Here is a 21713-nt window from a genome sequence, read left to right as displayed (position 1 = left end):
TGGAACATCATCGGAAATCAGTGAATATTTGTTATACAAAATACACAGTGGAGAAAATGCTTGTCTTTACATTATCTCTCATATCTCTTTCCTCACTGCCTAAGAAAATTTAAACTTCCCATTCCCTGTACCACAGGAAAAAAAAATGATTAATTCATAATAAGGTATTTGTGCACTTATATTGTTATCAATTTTCCAGAGCAAAAGCATGGCCCTACGTTATGCACTTACATTATCTGGAAATTTTCTGGAGAGAAGGTGTAGCCTGTTTTGCCAAAAACTTGAGACCAGCAAGCAGACAACTCTTGCACCCCAGAGGGGGTTCTAATTTTCTACATTTCTACTTGAAACCAGATGTTAGAAATGATTTCAGTGATGGTGGTCCTAACTCCCAATATCTAGCTCTGTGACCATTGCTGAATCACATCACCTCTTTGGGGATCCACAAGTCACCGACAGCTCTGACACTGCAGTTCTATAGATGATGCTTTTGGCTGGGGGTGATTTCAAGCTGTGATCGGGCACGTCACATTTCCTTCTTCACTGATTTACAAATAGTCAACATCAGGAGTGGTTTCAAAACACCCTGACCTCTACGCTCCAGAGTTACAGTAACGAAATCTGATGCATCAGCCTCAGCACTAAAACAGGCCGTCTACACAAATGCCTGCCCACTCAGAAGGAGGAATCACACCTCCCTACTCCCTGCTTTAGACAGGTCAGAGCTCTCCAGTTCTCACCATAACCAACAGTGCCAGGCTGTGCAGCATTTCTCAAGCACTTTACTTGAGAAGGAAGGATGAAGAATCTGCCATCCAGATGGTGCCGAGTGGAAAATGTGGGATTTGGGATGCAGATGTGATAATGAGGGAGCAAAGTACCAAATTTAAAAATCACACCCTCATGACACTCTGGATGCACAGCAAGGAAAAAAATGGACTGTAAGGATTTTATGAGGATCTTGTGCAATAGTTTTATCCTGGTTATTAGTGGTAAAATTTAGGAGCCCAGCAGAAGAGTAGTTGACAGCATCCTGCCAGGGCCTCTGTGTTTCCATTTTAAACCTAAATTCAGTATTCTAATCCCGACAACCCCCCTTCTCAATGGTCTCAGAAAGCTGGCTCTGCCAGCCCCACTGTGGATTTACTGATCCTCCACTTCTGCACGTCTGTCCCTAAGCTGCTTAGTGGTGCAGAGAGGAGCACATGCCCTGATGCAACCTCACATCACATGTGAGCCGCCCAACCCGCTCCAGGGCCTCCCACTCATTCTTCATCAGTGCTTTCTCCAAGGCCCCTAAAAGTGAATTATTTGAGCTGCCATGCCACAGATCACCCTAGCCTCATTTTAGAGAACTTAGAGTTTCCATCCTCATTTTGGGGATGAACAATTGAGGCCCAAAGAGGCAATATGACTGCCGGCGGCTTTCTCCTCCTCTGCCCTGCACCCTTAGCATTAAGACTCTATCACTGAGACTCTGTCACACAAAAAATAAAAGCAGTGGGAATGATTTCCTCAAGTTCCCAGGCTCTCTATCTGTCAGATCTGTCTGTATCCATCCATGATCATCATCTTCCTGACAGAAAAAGCAGCCTTCATTGTGTCCCATGGCTTTTGTGGCTGCTATGTCCATCCCACCCACCTATTTAAGCACCTTGCTCTCTTAATAATTTTTTCTCTCCGTCCCCTCCCCCAACTTTACTCCCTCTGCCAAGCTTCTTCCTCCACTAAGTCTTTTCCTTTCAGCTTATAAACAAAGTCACATCAACCAGAAAAAGAAAATAGAAATCACACTTGACTCCAACTGGCATGAATTTAACTTTCCGGTCTGTCATACTCCTTCCCTCCACATCCCAGCTTCTCTGCGAAGTGGCCGAGACTGACAGCGCTCCCTTCCTCACCCACCTCCCACTCACTCTCATGCCTCCTGAGTTATCACTGAAGATGCTGTCTCAGAGGCCAGCAGGGACTTCTTAATTGTCAAGTTCTCTTGGATCTTATCAAGATTGATTGACAGCTTTGGCTGCTGTTGACTTCTCCTTCCTTGAACACTTTCTCCCCTGGATTCCCAAAAAATTGCATCTCTTGAACAGCACATATTTTGCCAATTAAAAATTATTTTTAATATCTAGTGTTCAATAGTAGAGTGACTATAATTTACAGTATCTATTGCACTTTGGGAAATAGCTAGATGAGAATACTTTGAATGTTTCTACCATAAAGAAAAGACAAATATTTAAGTGATGTATATCCCAAGTACACTGATTTGATCTTTGCAAATTATATGAATGTATTAAATTATCATATGTGCACCAAAACTATGTACATCTATTATGCCTCAGTTTTTAAAGGTACTTTTAATATTCTTATGCAGATTAAGCAGATTTATGATAAAGACACAGGTAACCAATTTTGAAGAACTTGTTCAAGCTGCTTTTGGAGTGATGAGCTGTCATTATGTCCTTAAAATATTAACTAATCATTCCTACTATAGAGCTTATATTAACATTCACACTGTTATACTAAAGCATTTTAAGTAAGGTCACGCAATAAAACAGAAATGTTTTAAAGTAAGACCAGACAATAAAAGAGATGTTTTTCATTTTAAATAACAAAATGGCATATAATATTTTTAAGAGCTATAGTCTTGGACCAATTATTTAAGATTTAATGGAGATCTGATTTTACACTTCCTTAAAAAGAAGTATCATACAAGTAACCAGCAATAAAGGGCATATATGGAACACTCATCTTCATGCTCTCTAGACTATGTACTTTACTAAGAAAAAAATAATAATTTAGTGTTCTTTCTGGGAACAATATTTGAAACTGCCACCTAAATGAGATATTAGGGAGTATTCATATGACTTGAATGCAAGTGTGAAAAAAATAGGGAACATTTGGTAAAAGCATTTATCTCTCCTAAATTGTATAAGACACAAAGTGAGTTAATTATAAATTATATCTAAGTTATAACAAACTAGTGTTTCCATTTTATCCACATTTTTCCTCATAGAAGGAAACAGATCTTTCTCTTTCTCTCTCCCTCCCTCTCTCTCTTTCTCGCTGATTGTAAGTACAGAAAGTCTATATTAAAGTTAGTGGTATTTTCTGAAGACATCTTTCTTGGTCACAGTTCAATCAACTACAAAACTCCTACTGTTTCCCAACTCTTATTCATTTAATGCCACCTTCAGCAATGTCATGACAGCTATGTACAAGCTTGTGTCAAAGACTGGCTGGCTATTCACTAAGCCCATTTGTTTGTTCTCCTCCCAAGCACACAGCTGTCCCATCTATCCCAGCCTCCAGGCAGTTAGATGCCCCATGAGATTGTATTCTAGACGAGGGTTCCAGTCCTGGCCCCTAAATAACTTCCACGTGTGATTCTTCATGCTCTTATCCTTTCTTCCTGATGGACATAGACCAGCACTGAAGCTTTGGAAGCCACACGTTTCAAATGCCAGAGCCACAGTGACAAATGGGCCTGGGTCGTTGAGTGTTGCTTAGAGAAAGGTTGACCATATAATTTGAGAAGCAGATGATAAGTGCCTTTGAAGCAAAAGACACTGAGGAGCACCTGAGAGAGTCTGTCAGAGAAAGCTTCCCTCCCAGACAGGGAGACCCCGGGTAGAAACAGGCAGGAGTTCTCTTGTCATTCAAGGGAGAGTCAGGAGTCCAGCAGCATATCAGGCACACAGCAAACAGAAGTGCCTCCAGCATGCCTGGGAAGCTCTTTTTGAGAAGAGGACATGTAGGCTGAGACCTGAGGATGAAAAGGAGCTAAGAGGCAAAGTCCAGGAGAGCATTCCTGGCAGAAGGAGCAGTAAGCATGTAGGGAATCACTTACTGGAAAGGCTTCTAGCCAAAACAAAGGGCTTGACTTCACAAGCAGCTTCATACCAAATGGTCGAAGAGATGATCTGGGCTTCCCTGACCTGCTGACTCTCAAAAGAGTAGTAAATTAAAGGGCAGATTGTCCCAGAGACCTTCATTGTAAATCCCGTATTGAGCGGGAGGGCTCTGTGAAAAGGATAAAAAGCATACTGTGTTTTTGCATGTTGTGAGAAAAAAAATCACAGGTTGGGCTTAAGTTTTATTTTCTTTTCCTTTGCTCTATATTTGCCTCATTTTCTATTTACTCACCTACATGTCTATTTGGAAAAGTAAATTAAATCTTTTTTTTTTTTACTTAAGGAAAACAAACACTCAGTTACTAGTCCTAAAGTCAAAGCCAAGGTGTCATACTGACTGTGTTTTCCTTCTAACTGAGACAAGAAAGTTTCAGGGAAACAGGTGAAGACCAAAGTTTCTCTAGGACTTTGTACATTTTCATGAGGGAGGCTTTCCTGCCCAGAAAATTCTATTAATATCTACTTAGGGTTTTAAACTATTATGCAATTTTTTTAAAGTAACTAATTTTTTAAAAACTGTGGTTTTTTGTTTTTTTAAGCTCTAAATGAAGCTTGTCCAACCCGTGGCCCACAGGCCACATGCAGCCCAGGGTGACTTTAAATGTGGCCCAACACAAATTTGTAAACTTTCTTAAAACTTTATGAGATTGTTTTGATATTTTTCTTTTAGCTCATCAGCTATCATTAGTGTTAGCGTATTTTATGTGTGGCCCAAGACAATTCTTCCAATGTGGCCCAGGGAAGCCAAAAAATTGGACACCCCTGCTCTAGATGCTACATAGAACTTTAAGTATTCTACTTATAAATCTAGCAAGTGTTAAGAATCACTTTAGGGGAGAGTTTCTTTTCATTGTGGCAAAATACATAATATTAACCATTTTAATATTTTTAAGTGTACAACTCAGTGGCATTAGGTACACTCACAGTGTTGTGCAACCATCACTCCTATCATTTCCAGAACTTTTTCATCATCCTAAACAGTATCTCTGTACCCATTCAACAACAACTTTTCAACTTTTCATCCTCTCCTCCCTCCAGCCTCTAGTAACCTCCACTCTACTTTTTTTTTTTTTTTTGAGACAAAATCTCACTCTTGTACCCCAGGCTGAAGTGTGATGGTGTGATCTTGGCTCACTGCAACCTCCGCCTCTCGGGTTCAAACAATTCTCCTGCCTCAGCCTCCTGAGTAGCTGGGATTACAGACACCTGACACCATGCCCGGCTAATTTTTATATTTTTAGTAGAGATGGGGTTTCACCATGTTAGCCAGGATGATCTCGATCTCCTTACCTCATGATCTGCCCACCTTGGCCTCCCAAAGTGCTGGGATTATAGGCATAAGCCACCACACTGAAACTTCAATTACTATTCAATCTATTTAAATTCAATAGTCTACATTCCTTGAAATAATCTGTTCCATTTATAACTTAAATTCCCTTAAAAATTTAACATGAATTCATTGTAATTATCATTTTTGGAAGTCCTTCATATATTTGTCCCAATAAACAAAACATTCGCTGGTTTTTAAGCTAATCCAGCAAATCTAATAAATCTAATAAAATAATCTTATTCATAAATTAATCTCAAGTTTTTTTAACATTACACAAATTTAATAAAATATTGTCATGCTTTCAACCTAAAATCACAAGTATAAAATCAATCACTCAATTAAAATTTTGAATTGGTTTCAGTGGGTTAATCTATCAAATCTAATATAATCCATCTGATTATATTAAGAACTAAAAAGATTTTATATACCAAGATTATGTTATATACCACAGATTATCCCAATGATTATAAAATTCTAACCTGTACTTTCTGAAATAGTATTAACACTATATGGGATTAGCTTACTTTGTTTTCTCTATAGTTAATTTTATGTGTTAGAAATACACTTCTCCAATAAATAAGCATCTCAGACAACTTAAGGTTTCCATATGTTCAGGAATTTTCGGCTGGGAAGCGGGACCCAAATTCTAAGAAGATTCTATAGCTTACTACTAATGAATTTAAAGAGCTTTTCTTTAATAGTTGTTGGAACAAAAGAAAATCTCATTCCATAAAATAATCTAGCAACCCACAACTACGGTACTTAAAGGACATTAGATTTGAATACACAGAAGACTTTACTCCTACTAAGAGTCTCATTTTGGTTGGTTTAATACTTGTTAGCCCTTAAAACATTTTAACGTCTTTCATATGGCTTGACAGACACTTTGTTGACATTCCATTTGCTTCTTTTAATCATATTGCCTAATGGAATCCTGTATACCTTCCATATTTTAGGTAGGCTGCTAACTCCTGTACGCATTGAAATGTTTGATTGGCTGTATTTCTCTCATATCTTTTCTTGTTCTGAGGTCACTAAACTGTTCATATTCAAAAGCATTTATAGTCCAGAGGCAACATATTATTGTTTAATTTTAGACTTTTAAGTCCCTTACTTAACCTGCAAACATGAATTCACTGTAATGATTAATATCATTTTTGAGTCCTTCAAATATTGTCCTAATAAACAAAACAAGCATAAATAAACTTAAATAGCTAATTTTTCACTTATTAATTGATTCAAGAAACAATTATTGAGAGACTTCTGTGAGTTAGGCCACGCCACAAGGATACAGGGATAAATAAAACTTGATCTGCCAGAAGATCTTACATTCTAATAAGGAAGTGAGGTAGGCAAATAATTACAGAAGAGTGAAATGCAGATAATGGTTTGTGTAAAGTGAATCAGATGTGCAGGAAACATAAGCAGAGGCTAACTGTGTCTCAAGGCATCAAATGTGGCTGCTCAGAGCATATAGTATGGTCTCGTGTGAAAAATACTCATCATCAGGAAGAGAACAAAGGGAAGACATTTTAGATACCAGGGAAAATAAGCTATAAAAGCATAGAAACACCATAAAATATTTAGGAATGTTTGTGGAAAATCTGGATCAATCAGGAAGTCGTAAGTTACTGGGTACGTTCAGTTCACGAAATGAATGGTGGATCAGTCCTGAGGGACCTTGGATTCCGTTTTACACTAGTGATTTTCAACCTATTTCATACTTGGCACTCATGGAGAATGTCTCTTTTTTAAATTTATTTTTTTAGAGACAGGATCTCTCTCTGTCACCCATGCTGGAGTGCTGTGGCACAATCATAGCTCACTGCAGCCTCGAACACCTGAGCTCAAGTGATTCTCCCACCTCAGCTTCCCAAAGCACTGGGATTACAGGTGCCCGGCTGGAAAATTCCAACGTTTATAGGCATCCAGTGGTAAATAAGCTAGCCATCTCCTGGGAAGAAATGTCTGGCCTAGAAGGTTAGCTACTCCAAGCCTCACTCAATGAACACACACGCATACCGTGGAATGAGAGAATTGATACCTTGTCACATCTGTACCCACTCAGGTCACACCACTTCAGATGCTCTGCTAGATGATGTGGAGCAGTGAATGGATTTAATCTTGGGAATGATACGATCAAATTCAGTTTTCTTTGAACAGTAATTCATAGAAAGAGAAAAGGATTTATAAAAGAGATCTCAGTGAGCAAACAGCATTTTCGATGGAGATTGTCCTAGGAGAGAAACAAAAGTAATAATAGGAGCTATAAAAAAAGAAAGTATTTCAAAAGGGAAATGTCGAAAACTGTGAAAGCGGACGGTAAAAAGGAATTATGAAGAGACTTCAATGTCAGCAAGCATTTGTTACTTGATTTAAAGAGCAAAGTAAAACATTGGCTAGACTTAAATAAGAATAATTAAAAAATATATTGTGGGAAAAAGCTGGATAACTGAGAAAAAATGTATTACACAGGAAAATAATTTGTCTAAAACTATTTAGGCAAACTCTCAGGATTGTTTTAAGCCTCATACCTTTTTGACCATGATTTTTTCTCTCAGCCATTCTATTCTGCTTCATTGACTCCAAAGAGTTTAGAAATTCATTATCCCATTATGTAAATATCATACACTATTAGAAAATTTTTAAATGGGAAAAAATTGTCAGCACTGAGTATGAGAAACATCTAATTCCAAAGATCTGGACTCACAGTGGGAGCAAAAGCCAGAAGTACAGTCAAATAAAAATGTTGAGTAGCTCCAAAAATAGAAAAGGTAGGTGTTTTCAAGAATTTTTTCCAATCTTATTTTCTCCTGAATAAAAGGTTCCTCCAAATGAGCCCAACAATATTGACACAAAGGCCTCAGCCACCAGTGAATCTGAACAGACAGTAATTGAAAAATTATAAAAACTTTGAGAGGGCCTTAAATAAGGCCAAAGCAGCCACTCCATCTAATTACTGAGCTCTTGACAAAGATTAAGGAAGGATTAAGGGCATATCTACTATAGAGAAAGAGAGCACAATTTGTGTGTCTTTAAAAAGAGCTGAGTGACTCTTAAAATAAGAGAAAATGTACTATTAAAGATACTGATAAAGTCTTGTGTGGTGACACGCACCTGTAATCCCAGCAGTTTGGGAAGCCAAGGTGGAAAGATCTCCTGAGGCCAGAAGCTTCAGACAGTCTGGGCGACATGGTGAGACCTTGTCTCTAAAAAAAAGGAAAGAAAGAAAAGTAGCAGGGTGTGCTGGTGCATGCTGCTTGGGAGGCTAAGGTGGGAGGATCTCTTGAGCGCAGGAGACTGAGGCTGCAGTGAGCTGTGATGAAGCCACTGCACTCCAGCCTGGACAACAAAGCAGGACCCTGTCCCTTAAAAAAAAAAAAAAATGCAGACTAAAGTAAGAAAAATAACTTTTTTTTCCAAATGTGAGAAAATCAACACAAAATAGTTTATATCTGTTAGGGGAGGGCTGGAATGGTGAGAGCTGGTGTGTTATAGACATCTTTATTAAGACAGTACAACTCTTGCAACAAAAAGCAATGACAGAAGCTACAGCAGTAGTAAATGCACCCCTGTAAGGACTCTACAGCCTGGTTCCCTGACTCAAGAATCAAAAACCAAATACTAAAGCAAGCACAGTCCAGGGGATCCTAACAGAATAACCAGAATAAGCATATCAGTGAATCTAAAGGAATAACACTGAAAACAATTGGAAAAAGCCACTTTGAGCTCCTTACTCAAGGGAGATATTATTTTCAAAGACTCTCTGGAGTGACTTGAAATGACACGACAGGAGAGAGATCTTCTCTCATGGTTTGTGCTACTGGAGAATAAAGGGGGTAGAAAATGAAAGCAATGCCAGTCAAAAGCTAAAGGAAAGGTGAGCAGGATTGTCTTGAGCGCCAGGCACTGACCTGCCCATGGACTATTCAGCAGCAACCCTGGAGAGAGGGAAGGAGAGCACTTCCACACGACTCTCAAATTCACGAATTCTGCCTCCACAGAGTTTTCTTTTCTTTCCTAAGAGATCTTTATGCAGACAAGCTTCCTTTCCAGAATACAAACAAGTCATAGAAGATAAACCCATTATTCCTCAAAATGTGGCACACTAATCAATTTTCCCTTCCAAACTAGCTGCTCATTTTAAATATGAAGAAATCCAACCAAACACAAGTTTGTGAAAGTTCCACAGGGACACAACTCTGTTCAGCGGATAGCGAGGACAGAATGTTGGAATTCTTACAAATCATTATGTAGTCCTACATTAGACAGAGCCTTTGAAATTTTGGAAATAACAGTTAATAGGAGTGTATCCTCAAAATAGGATAAATGTTTAAATAAGTCAGCAACAGCTTGTTGTTTACTGCATGCTTTCTGTGTGCCGCCACTCCATCGCCATTATCTTGTATAAGGTAATGACACCCTGTGAGGCAGCTATTGTCCTCATTTTACAGATGAGTAAACTACGATTTTTTTTCCCAACTCACATAGCATGTAAGAACTGCAACTAATATTTAATCCAGATATTTTGGGCGCCAAAATCCAAATGCATTCCAAAATGCAGTAGTACCTTTCTTTCCAGAATTTTGTTAACAATAAAGTTCTTCATAAACAGGCTAAAAAACATAGATATATATATAGAGAGAGATATTAGTCACTCACTAGATTAAAACCAGAATATTCATATTCAAATATTGAGTGATAATATAAAGTACTGGCACAATATAGAGAAAATAATGGATTAGCCCACTAAAATTTAAGTGGATATGTGGAGGCACATGTAAAAGAACACACTCAATAATCTTCTCTCAAATCAATTGTCTCAGCACAGACTATTTAATATGTGAAGCTTGTCATTAGAATAACAGAATTTCAGAATCCAGTTCAAATACTGAAAAAATCTAAAAACAAAAAATTTAAAAACAAAAACTGTGTTTCATTTTAATAGCTGCAGAATTCTATATGGCTATCCAATGAAATTATGAAATAGAAGAATACACTATTGTTAAAGTCTGCCTTGATACAACATAAAAGAATATGACATGACAGATGTTGTGGGTATGATTTTTAAAAAGCAAAAATGTAACCACCACTATTTTCCAAAGACCGGACTTAATGCTTCTTCCTCATGGTAGTGGCTTGCAGAAGAACTTGGCTATCTTCGTGATTTCACAGCTATATCAAGTGCAAGCACAGGGACTGATTCTGAAGTCAGGGTTGATGTGGTGGTGTGGGCTGTGAGGAGTAGGAGTAAACATCCGCTTCCTTTCCCATCTTTCCTGTTGGTATCCACTGAGCTGTGTAAGTGACCCACTCCCAGTGTGGTCTCAGTTGTCAAGCATGTCCTGCTCTTAGCTGTCAGCACTCCACATGTGAATTACAGTGGAGCCTGGGACTCCATACCAACTTCCTGAGCATCAGAACTGCTGTTTCACTTGTCTTCCATAATCTCACAAATGTCTATATAGCCAACCCTAACTCAGAACCATATACAGAAGGAAATTCCAGGACACATAACTCCAGCTAAGATAAATTAACACCATACAAAATCACTACAATTTTTAATAATAAAAATGAAAGCATTACTGTTCTGAAATTATCCCATGGAATCTAAATGCTATAGTGATTTAATACTCATCATTATCCATCTTTAATGTCCCTAAACAAACTTTAGTAGTTAAAATTTTAAACCATTCCGTCTTATTTTTGGACATTTTCTACATTCCACTTCCCCCATAAAATTCTGTCCTAATGTCATATGTTTATTCTGTTAAAAATGTTTTTTAACTCATTTTATATTTCTGCAGTAAAAAATTCTTGCAGATTGAAATTCCACTCTCAATGTTATCTTTTCATGAACAAAAGTTTTTAATTTGTATAGTTCAGTTATTAAGCTTAAAGTAAGAAATTCTGTGGTTAGTACTTTTTCATACTTTTTAGGACTTTGCCTAAACTATGTCCCATGAAGATATTCTTCTATATCATATTATATTATATATTAAGCATCTTACATTGTGATCTATTGATTTTTACATATCATGTGAGGTAGAAATCAACATTCTTTATTTCCTCCATATGTGTATTCAGTTGACCAAAAACCCTTCACATAAAAAACTATTCTTGACCACATTGCAAAGAAAATGGCAGATAGGAGACAGAACTAACTTGCAGCTCCCACTCAGATGGACAAAACAGCATGTGGAGACTCAAATCATGAACTTTTGCTCCAAGAACTACTGCAGGAACATATCAGGAATCCTGAAAGAATTTGTAGAGCCTTTGAAAGAAGTGGCTTGCCACTGCATACTCCGTGAAACAGCCGAAAACTGTGAGTGCCCAAAGTGTGAGAGGCGGAATGTCTGTTTCCAAGCACACATCCTCACTGGGAAACTTGAAAATTCAGATCACGGGAGAGTAATTTAACCTTACCTAGGGCTGAAATGAATTTAGAGAGCTGAGTGAAATATAAAAGCAGAAGCAGCAGCAGGAAGAGCCCTGTAAGGACTCCTGGCCCCCAAGGAAGACCAGGGAAGCCATTTCTTACTTTATTTCACAGGGGACTTTGGGGAGGGCTGCCAGTGGAATTGGGGAAAAACCACGAGGAGAAAGAAATGCCCTGCTAAACTTTGTAATAATTTAAACATAATGTGAATTTTCCTGGACAGAATCTGTAGTGGGGGGGCAAAAGGGAAGTACAGATACAACCACAGAAGCCTCAGCAGGCAGGGAGGGGTGAAGTCTGAAAGCCATGCTTGCTTTCTCAGCAGGGAGGCTTGTAGCCTGGAGCAAGTTCTCAGCCCTGCTTACTGGTTGCCTGGAAATAAATTTGGTGCTATTGAGGGGGACATAGTGGGAGTGAGACTGGCCTTTCTGGCTGCATGAGAACTGACTGAAGCCTATCATTGCTGGCTTTCTCCCATTACCCTGGCAACCTGTATGACACAGCAGAGGCAGCCATAATTCCCCTGGGAACATAACTCCCTTGGCCTGAGAACCACAACTCCATACCCCACAGCAGCCACAGCAAGGCCTGTCCAGAGAGGCTGAGCTCAGACACGCCTAACCCTGCCACCACCTAATGGTCTTTCTCTACCCACCCTGGTAGCCAAAGACAAAAGACATAATCTCTTGAGAGCTCTAATGGCCCCGCCCTCAACCTGAGAAAGCTGAGTGCTCCTCCAGGTGACCATAGGGGAAGTTTGTATCCTCCCTATACTACCAGAGCTGATGCCATCTTGAAAGCATCACCTCCTGGCTGGAGGCTAACCAACTCAAACCATAAAAGAACAACTCATAAAAGAACAACACTGCCCCAAGAAAGGAAAAAACAACAGCTAATTTCACCACCTGTAACATCCTGGCTGACCAGAGGTCCTGAGTCTTTCCATGTGACAACTTTACTGCCAGCACAACCAGCATTCAGGAAAAGCGGTGCACTAAACAAAACCATAACCAAAGTCTCACACAGAGTCTACTTCACTCCCCTGCTGCCTTCACTGGGGCAGTTGCTAGTAACCACGGCTAAGTGACCTGAAGACAGTTCACATTATAGGACTCTTCGCAAACACACCCCAGTACCAGCCCAGAGCCCGGTAGCTCTGCTGGATGGCTAGACCCAAAGAGAAATAACGATCACTGTAGTCAGGCTCTTAGGAAGCCCCATCCCTAGGGGAAGGGGAGAGAGCACCACATCAAGGCAGCACCCCATGAAACAAAAGAATCTGAACAGCAGACCTTGAGCCCCAGATCTTCCCTCTGACATAGTCTACCCAAATGAGAAGGAACCAGAGAAACGATTCTGGTAATATGACAAAACAAGGTTCTTTAACACCCCCAAAAGATCACACTAGCTCACCAGCAATGGACTGAAACCAACAAGAAATATCTGTATTGCCAGAAAAATAATTCAGAAGGTTGATTATTAGGCTATTCAAGGAGGCATCAGAGAGAGGTGAAGTCCAACTTAAAGAAATTTTTTCGATGTTACTGGATACGGATGGAAAAATCTCCAGAGAAATAGAAAGCATAAATTTTAAAACAATCACAATTTCTGGAAATGAAGGATTCATTTGTAAGAATAATTGGTGTTCCTGGGGAAGAAAAGAATTCTATAAGTTTGGAAAACGTATTTGAGGGAATAAGTGAGGAAAACTTTTCTGGCCTTACTACAGATCTAGACACCCAAATACAAAAAACTCAAAGAACGCCCAGGAAATTCACTGCAGAAAGATAATTGCCTAGACACATAGTCATCAGGTTATCTAAAGTCAACACAAAGGAAAGAATCTTAAGAGCTGTGAGGCAAAAGCATCAGGTAACCTATAAAGGAAAACCTATCAGATTAAGAGCATATTTCTCAGCAGAAATCCTACAAGCTAGAAGGAAGTGGGGTCCTATCTTTAGCCTCCTTAAACAAAACAATTAGCAGCCAAGAATTTTTTATCCAATAAAACCAAGCTTCATAAGTGAAAAAAAAGATACAGTCTTTTCAGAGAAAAAAATGTTGAGAGAATTTGCCACTACCCAGCCAGCACTACAAGAACTGTTCAAAGGAGCTCTAAATCTTGAAACAAAACCTCAAAATACATCAAAATAGAACCTTCTGAAAACATAAATCTAACAGATTTGTTGGAAAAGCACCTCTTAATAAAATGAATGCAGAAGTTTTGTTTCAATCAGTTCATGTCTTCATGGATGAATATTAGTTATTGCTAGAATGACAGGCTACCTCAAATACTTCCAATATTTGGTGCTAGTATTTATTTATAGAAACTTTGTTCACAGAAAAAATACAAGAATGGGAAGAAATTTGCTGTAACAACGTCACTTAATTTTTTAAAATTCCTTCCTTCCCCAAGTATTTTTTAAGACCTGCTTTGTACTAGACACTGTTCTAGGTTTGGGGGCTATAGCAGGGAGCAAAACATATAAGACCAGACAAAAATTTTTCCCTTATAAAGTTTAACTTGTAATGACCGGGTCTGATAAAAAACGAATTTTTTAAGTAAAATATACAATATAGCATAATAAATAGTGATAAGTATAAAAGATAAAAAAGTAAAGCAGGGAAGGAAATAGAACATGTGCAGAAGGTTGACCCTGTAGATAAAGAGGCTGAGATATGTGCCCAAAAATACGTAATGACCTATCATCTAAAGTTATTTATAAACTACTACTAGCTGATGAGGTTCTTCTTCAATTGTTTTGGAAGCAAAAGATTGAAAGCCAGCTACCTTTTTATTAGTAGCTATTACTTTATTAACATCAGCATACAAAATTAAAACTATCACTTTGTCTGGTGACCGGAAGACTTGTTCTGCCAGGATGATGCACCAAGTTAAGGTTCCGGATGGCTGAGATAAATGCCTGTCCTTGCAAACTGGAAAGAAGATGATTATAGAAGGGAATGAGAGAAGCAAGGTCCAGAATGGCCATACTTTTTCAAAGGCACATAAATTTTGGAATTGAGCCTCTTGAAACTGAACACTCTACATGCCTACACACCATTTAGGAGGTCTTACATTCACTTGGGGCACATCTTCTCCAGTTTGAAGACCACTGGTCTCTTATTGCCTCCCTTCTCACTCCCCATGATGAGGAAGAATTAGGATCCGAGACAGAGCTGGGGAGACTTCCAGACCCTCCAGACTCTTGGGGATTGCCCTCAGTGTTTGTCAGAACAAGTTGCCCTCAAGGACAATTGAACTATATCAGTTCTTCACATAAGTACCTGAGACTGAGGGGGACAAGATAGAGTGGGAAGCATCCATTTTGCATAGTATTGCTGAGTAGAAAGAGGTAAAAAATGTTGGGAAACTCTGATCTGGACAATGCAGCCTCTCGGACTGCATACGCTATTCTTCCAGCTGGAACTGGCTTAACATTGAGAATTTCATTGGTCCCATGTGCTTCCCTTCAATTTCACACGCCTTCTGAAAGGTGGAGGAGATTTTAAACTTCCTGAAGCATAAGGAGAACAACCATAAATAGTCATAAAGCTGGCACTTGGGCATCGTCTCTCTGCTTGGACAGCTCTTCAGGATCACAAAGTTATTTCAGGCAGGGGATAGCACAGCCCCAACCACCCCCGGGACATAAGCAATGGTTTAAGGCACTGTCAAGTCCACTGTGCCCAGCAGACCCATCATGGTGCCTTGGTGGCCACTAGGTATGCCATAAGCAGCCCCAACTGTGGCCTATGTTTTGGCACAGCAGGCCATGCTTACTGAATGCTCAGATTCTTCAGACAGGAGACAGCAACAGATCAGCGACACTGCAGAGTAGCTGGTTCTCTCGTAACAGCAGCAGGGTTTAGTTGCCAGCTACCTCTGAAATAACTAGTCTCTCCTAAAAGCCCTCATTATGGTGGGGTGCTGCAAATGCTGCAAACTCCTCTCTGCAGTCTTTGAAGGGCCTCTCTGTGTGAACTAAGTTTATGTCAAGCCTCTTCCCCAGCTTTTTCCTTAGAAATTTATATCATGGAACAAGCAAATCACAGTGTAACAGCCCCCATATTTGAGTTCTTCAAATGTTTCTTTAAGATGTTGTTGCTGGAATTGGCAACTTGTAAAATAAATGCTGATTAGAAAAGCCTAATACCTACATAGCAGGAACAATGATGGACCAGAAAGCAAGCTCAGAATAAATGTGTTAATTGCCCCTCAACTTCCTGAGTCTTTTCTATTCTCTGACCTAAACACACTGTTATAGGGGCTCTGCGCTCCTAAACTCAGTGACGGGGCAGTGTGCAACATAGCTGGAACGAAACAAAACGCCTACGTTCTGGTTAATTATTTGGTGAATATAGTTAAACCTGGGACATAAATGACAGCTTGAGCTCACTGGAAATGGCAGGTTTTCACTTTAAGTGTATCAAAGTCAAAGGCAAAAGTCTCAATCTGAGGCTCTTAACCTGGAGTCTATAAATGCAATGGGCTATGAACCCCATGAAATAAAATCATTTAATGGATATAGAAGTGTGCACTTTCTTACAAAGCGGTTCCTCAAGTTTTACAAGATTATAAAAGAGGTCTGTGGTCCTAAAGATAGTAAGAGTCGTGACTAAATATTCTGAAAACCTTACAATTATTAACCCCTTCCCCTCCTTCACTGAAGCAGCAAACACTTGCTGAGTGCCTAGGACTTCCACAGTCCCGTGACATCTGCTTTGGGGAAACAAACATAATTAAAGTTCTAGTGAAGAAAAAGAATTAAATTGATATATCTGAGCTCCTTCCAAGGACTGGCCAGGCACTGTCCTGCATATAATATACATTTTTCCTGTCAATCTTCATAGTAAACCCATTGGAAGTCACTATTAGTGTTAGCCATTGTAGAAGAATTTAATTTCTAATAATGGTCACAACAGTATTTCCTGTCTAACTTCCCCATCAAGAAGTGGGGAGTTGCTGTTCCTGCCTCTTAAGCCCAGGCCGGCTGGGCAGCTGTCCTGACTAATCGAGTTTGGTGGAAGTGGCTCTGAGTGACTTTTCAGGCCAGATCGTAGAAGGCAACACAGCTTCTGCCTGGCTATATTTGGTTGCTAGCCCTTGAACTCAGCTACCATTTTGCAAAGAAGCCCAGGCCACATGTAGAGGCCCTTGTGGAGAGCGACAAGGTCTCCAGCCCTCAGCCCCAGCTAAGCAAACAGCCAACAGCCTGTCCTGACTTGCCTGCCATGTGAACGCACCACCTAGAAGCTGCTTCTGCAGCCTCCCGTGCCCCAGCTAACATTGCGTGCAGCAAAAATAAACCTTTCCTACTAGGCTGTGCTCAAATGTGCCAATACATGAGCAAAACAAATGGTGATTATTGTTTTAAGACACTGTTATGTGGTTGTGTGCTATATAGCAATAGATAACTAGAGCAAGCAGCTTGCCCATATGAGCAACTGCCACTTAGAGGTTAAATAATTTGCCAACAGTTACAAAACTAAGTGTAGAGCTGGAATTCAAAACAAGATCTGCCTGATACATAAAATCAAGTCAAGAGGATGAAGGAGAGAGTTTACCTGTATCTGTGACTTGGTATTTCCTTTTTTTTTTTTTTGAGACAGAGTCTCACTCTGTCACCCAGGCTAGAGTGCAGTGGGGTGATCTCAGCTCACTGCAACCTCCTCCTTCCGGGTTCAAGCAATTTTCTTGCCTCAGCCTCCCGAATACCTGAGATTACAGGCACGCGCCACCACGCCCAGCTAATTTTTGTATTTTTAGTAGAGACGGGGTTTCACCATGTTGGCCAGGATGGTCTCCATCCCTTGACCTCATGATCCGCCTGCCTCGGCCTCCCAAAGTCCTGGGATTACAGGTATGAGCCACCGCACCTGGCCAGTATTTCTTAAAATAAAAAGAAATTTGAAGAAAATATATCAAAAAATATTTACCCTGAAGTGGAAACACAGGCATCTGTTATTTTATATTCTACATTTTTCTGTGTATTAAAAGTGTTTTACAACTTAAAAGTATCTTTTCAAAGATGAAAGCAAAGTACTTATCAAATTTGAAAATATGTTTAAGATCAGACATGAAAAATAAGTTAAACTTTAAATTGTGTTAAGTTGCCATACTTTATAAAACCAGAGGCATTACTAATGTAATGTCTAGATGATAAAGGAAGATCTTGCTTCGATTTGCCCAACTCCAACCTCTCTTTCTTCATCTAACGGTGTTAATTCACGTCTTCGTGCCAATGTTCTGAGCTTTTAGCTCAGCAGAATCTTGAAAAATCCAAAGAGATATGCATAAATGTACAGGAAAATAGACTCCAGCCCACAGAGGAAGATCCAAGTATCGATTCTGGATTTACCATAAGCAGCAAGCATTTCCATAAGAGAAGGGAAACATTAGCACTTAGACTGCCTCTGAGGAGCACAGGAAATTTCTCAGAGCTGAGGGTGACTCTTCCCATAGCCCCCGGAGGGCTACATCTTCAACTTCTTGTGACATGTAGTGAATTATTTCTCATAGGAAGCTGCCAGGTTGCCACCTTGCACACGTTGTCTCCTGAACAGCAGCACGAGATGAAGAAGAATCAATTGCCTTGAGTTCCCCTTTGATTCTGCATAAAGTCAATCAGGTTTGCCATGGCTGAGTGGGGAACTGAATCAGTAGTACTGAATTATCTAATGGAAGCTTCGTTTGTGTGTCCCATAGACAAATAGAAAAGTTGCTATTGGTTGTGTATTTTTTTACAAGTAGAATACAAGTCTGTATTTGCACAGTCGGATGCTGCTGTAAATCTAAAGTAGCTCTGTAATTCCTTCAGTTCTGTGAGAATCCTTGTCAGGAATTGGTGGTGACTAGAGTGAGTAACCACAAAGATATTCTGTTACAAGTAATATTATCTCTTCCAAGAAGTTGCTTGGCTGTGCTGCTGGAAGTTGGCACAGGAAGAAGATTTGAAAGGACTGCAAAGGGGTTTCCTGGCCGCAGGCTCTCCCCAGGGGATCTTTGATGGTAACACCTCAGGTTCTGAGAATGGGTGTAGAGAGCAGCCCACTGTGTGGCTGGCTTTTCTGGACAGTTGATGCCAACTCTTAATTATGTTGCTTTTTTTTTTTTTTTTTTTTGCTAAAATACATTTTTCACTTCCAGGATCTAATAATCAAAGTACATGGAACTCAATTTCACTGTCCTGCAGGCTCCCAGTAAGCTGTGCCCTGATGCTTCCTTCTATTGCTCCATCTCTTCTGCTGAATAGTGTTCTTGCTGTTATAACTGCAGATTTCCTTGGATGTTTTTATTCCAACCTGCCTTTTCTAATACTTTTGAAAACCTGTCTGTACCTTTTCTATTTCTTTTCGTGTTTCATTGAAATTCACACCCTGATTTCCACTGAAGAAAGTACTTAATTCAGCATCTTCTCTTCTATCTTTCTCAAAAAAGTGAATTTAAAAATGCAGTTGCTTTACTTTCTTATCAGTGTAATATGACTGCCTTTCTCCAAACATAATTAAAAACTGAAGGTCTTTCCTAATGAGTTGTTTTTAAGTCTTTTGTTAAGTGTTCTATTTCTTAATTTTCTTCATTTTTTTAAAGCACTTGATGTCATTTTAAAAAAGCTTTAAGAATCTGTAAACTCGCCCTCTGTGTACACTTTAATTTGCCCCTTTACTTGAACTCTCATCCCACTCTAGCAAATGGAAGGTATTGATGCATGCATGACAAACTGTTTTTTAATATGAAAACATCCTCATCTTGAGGACTTGGTGGCTTCTGTGGCCAAAAGGCCTCATTGCTCTATCCCATCCATGAAGAATTCTTGATATTTCAGTTTCTTTATTACTTACTTTTCAAAGATTCCTCCTTAATAGTTAAATTTTTTGTAGTCTTGTCTAGTTCTAGAATCTTGATAATTTAAGTTTTACCTGTATGTGATATTTTATTTCTAGAGTTTACAACATTTACATCATGCTAGGTTTCCGATATGCAGAGAAGGTATAGCCAAAAAACAAGTAACAGTTTAAAAAGAAAGAAAAAAACAAATAACAATTAAAAAAAACACACACACACACATAGAAGGTGTGGCTAATTTATAGTGCCATCAACTGCAGGAACCAGGTGTCCTAATTTGGTTAAAACAGTCGTTGCTTACACAAGTTGCCCTGGCACTTTATCTGGTTTAGACTTTGTCCTACATTTTTTAATTTTCAAATGAAATATTACTATTAATAGTTGTATTAGGAAAATCTAGAATGGGCACGTAGACAACTCTTTCCATTTCTACCATAGTCTTATAAAGGTATGTGAGATGCATGAGCAATAAACCGAATCCTTTTTTTTTTTTTTTGAATTATCTTTTAACTGTATGGTTAAATCTGTAAGAAAACCAACAATACCACTCTCTTTTCTCCAAAACTTAAAAGAAGCAATATAACTAGCACCTTCCTTTCAAGGGCAGTATGCAACCTGGTCACTGATAAAGATATGTACTTGTATAAGAGTAGTGGAGATGGCTAACTCCTTCCAGTCTCAGGTGGGTGTGGGAGAGGCACTGCAACCTACAGCTCCTGCCAGCAACTCTTCCCACCATATCCAACTGGTAGGATCAGTGGAGAGCACCTGGAAGTGTAGGTTAATGCACTGACACATTAGGAGAAGAAGAATTTCTCAGAGTTAAAATAATGATATCAGTCTTATATACCAGTTTATAATACTGGAATTATATTAGTTCATCAAATGCTTTCAACGGAACACCAATTAAATTATTTAAATACTTTTAATTTTTTAATCAAGTTCATAGAATTAGCATAAGCCTTTTAAATTTGTTTGTTTGCTTGCTTTGTTTTGTAGACAGGATCTGAGTTTGTTTCCCAAGCTGGAGTGCAGTGGCACAGTCTGGGCTCACTGCAACCTCTGCCTCTGCCCTGTAGGCTCAAACCATCCTTCCACTTCAGCTTCCCAAGTAGCTGGGACTACAGGCACATGCCACCACATCCAGCTAATTTTTGAATTTTTTTTTAATGGGGACGGGGTTTAAACATTGTTGCCCAGCTGGTCTCAAACTCCTGAGCTCAAGCAATTCACTCGCCTTGGCCTCCCAAAGTGCTGGAATTACAGGCATAAGCCACTGCACCTGGCTTAGCATAAGGCTTTATTTTATTTCATTTTTTATTTATTTTATTTTTATTATTTTTGGAAACAGAGTCTCCCTCTGTCACCCAGACTGGAGTGCAGTGGCATGATCTCAGTTCACTGCACCTCCATCTCCCAGGTTCTAGCAATTCTCCTGCCTCAGCCTCCGAGTAGCTGGGATTAGAGGTGTGTGCCACCATGCCCAGCTAATTTTTTTATTTTTAATAGGGACGGGGTTTCACCATGTTGGCCAGGCTGGTCTCAAACCCCTGACTTCAAATAATCTTCCCACCTTGGCCTCCCTTATATTGCTGCTAGCAATATAAGCATGAACCACCGTGCCCAGGGAGCATAGGCCTTTTAGGTGTTCATTCTGTCCAAGGTAAAACTCTGATATTATTTTAAATCCTGTCATAATCTAATTAAGTAGTAAATATTAAAGATAAATATGTTTATTTTGTGGAAATAATACAATTCAACTTTTGTGAAGTACAACATATGGGTTAAAAAAACAACAAAAAATATTCTTACTAAGTTAAAAAATACATGAAGCAGAACTGTATTTGGAATTCAAGTGCACAGAAAACTTACAACTGCATCCTAATAAAGCCACACTATTTTACCAGTGAAAACAGAAATTCAAAATGTTTTCAAAATTTATATATGTATGTATACACACACACATTTAGAGTAAATAAAATAGAATATTTTTGTGATGAGGCTGATGTTGAAAACAATAAGAACTTCAGCATGAAAGAATATACATTTTCTCTCCTCCCTTCCCTTCATCAATCTGAGTTCTAACTATTTCAACCTTTGAAGAACTATTTTGTAAACCAACCTAAGTTTCTTATAATGTCTGTGAGTATTTTTATAAATGAAGCTTCTGCATTTTAG

The 21713-nt window shown here is 39.1% G+C and overlaps 1 protein-coding gene across 4 annotated transcripts in view; it reads left to right on the top strand.

Moving 5' to 3' along the window:
• Positions 1-21713, top strand: part of NKAIN3 (sodium/potassium transporting ATPase interacting 3) — a 1176366-nt gene that overhangs the window by 1107876 nt on the left and 46777 nt on the right. The window contains exon 6 of one of the 4 annotated variants that reach the window (XM_055286251.2): positions 14554-15903. The exons of the other annotated variants lie outside the window; for them this stretch is intronic. Within the exon in view, the coding sequence (XP_055142226.1) occupies positions 14554-14585 (32 nt within the window). The 3' untranslated portion in view covers positions 14586-15903. Of the gene's footprint in view, positions 1-14553; positions 15904-21713 lie in introns of those variants that run through there. 4 annotated transcript variants of the gene reach the window in all.

Source organism: Symphalangus syndactylus, chromosome 7 (assembly GCF_028878055.3).
Source record: "Symphalangus syndactylus isolate Jambi chromosome 7, NHGRI_mSymSyn1-v2.1_pri, whole genome shotgun sequence".
Taxonomy (NCBI): domain Eukaryota; kingdom Metazoa; phylum Chordata; class Mammalia; order Primates; family Hylobatidae; genus Symphalangus; species Symphalangus syndactylus.
The sequence above is the reverse complement of the archived record's forward strand: the minus strand, read 5'-3'. Positions and strand labels throughout refer to the sequence as shown.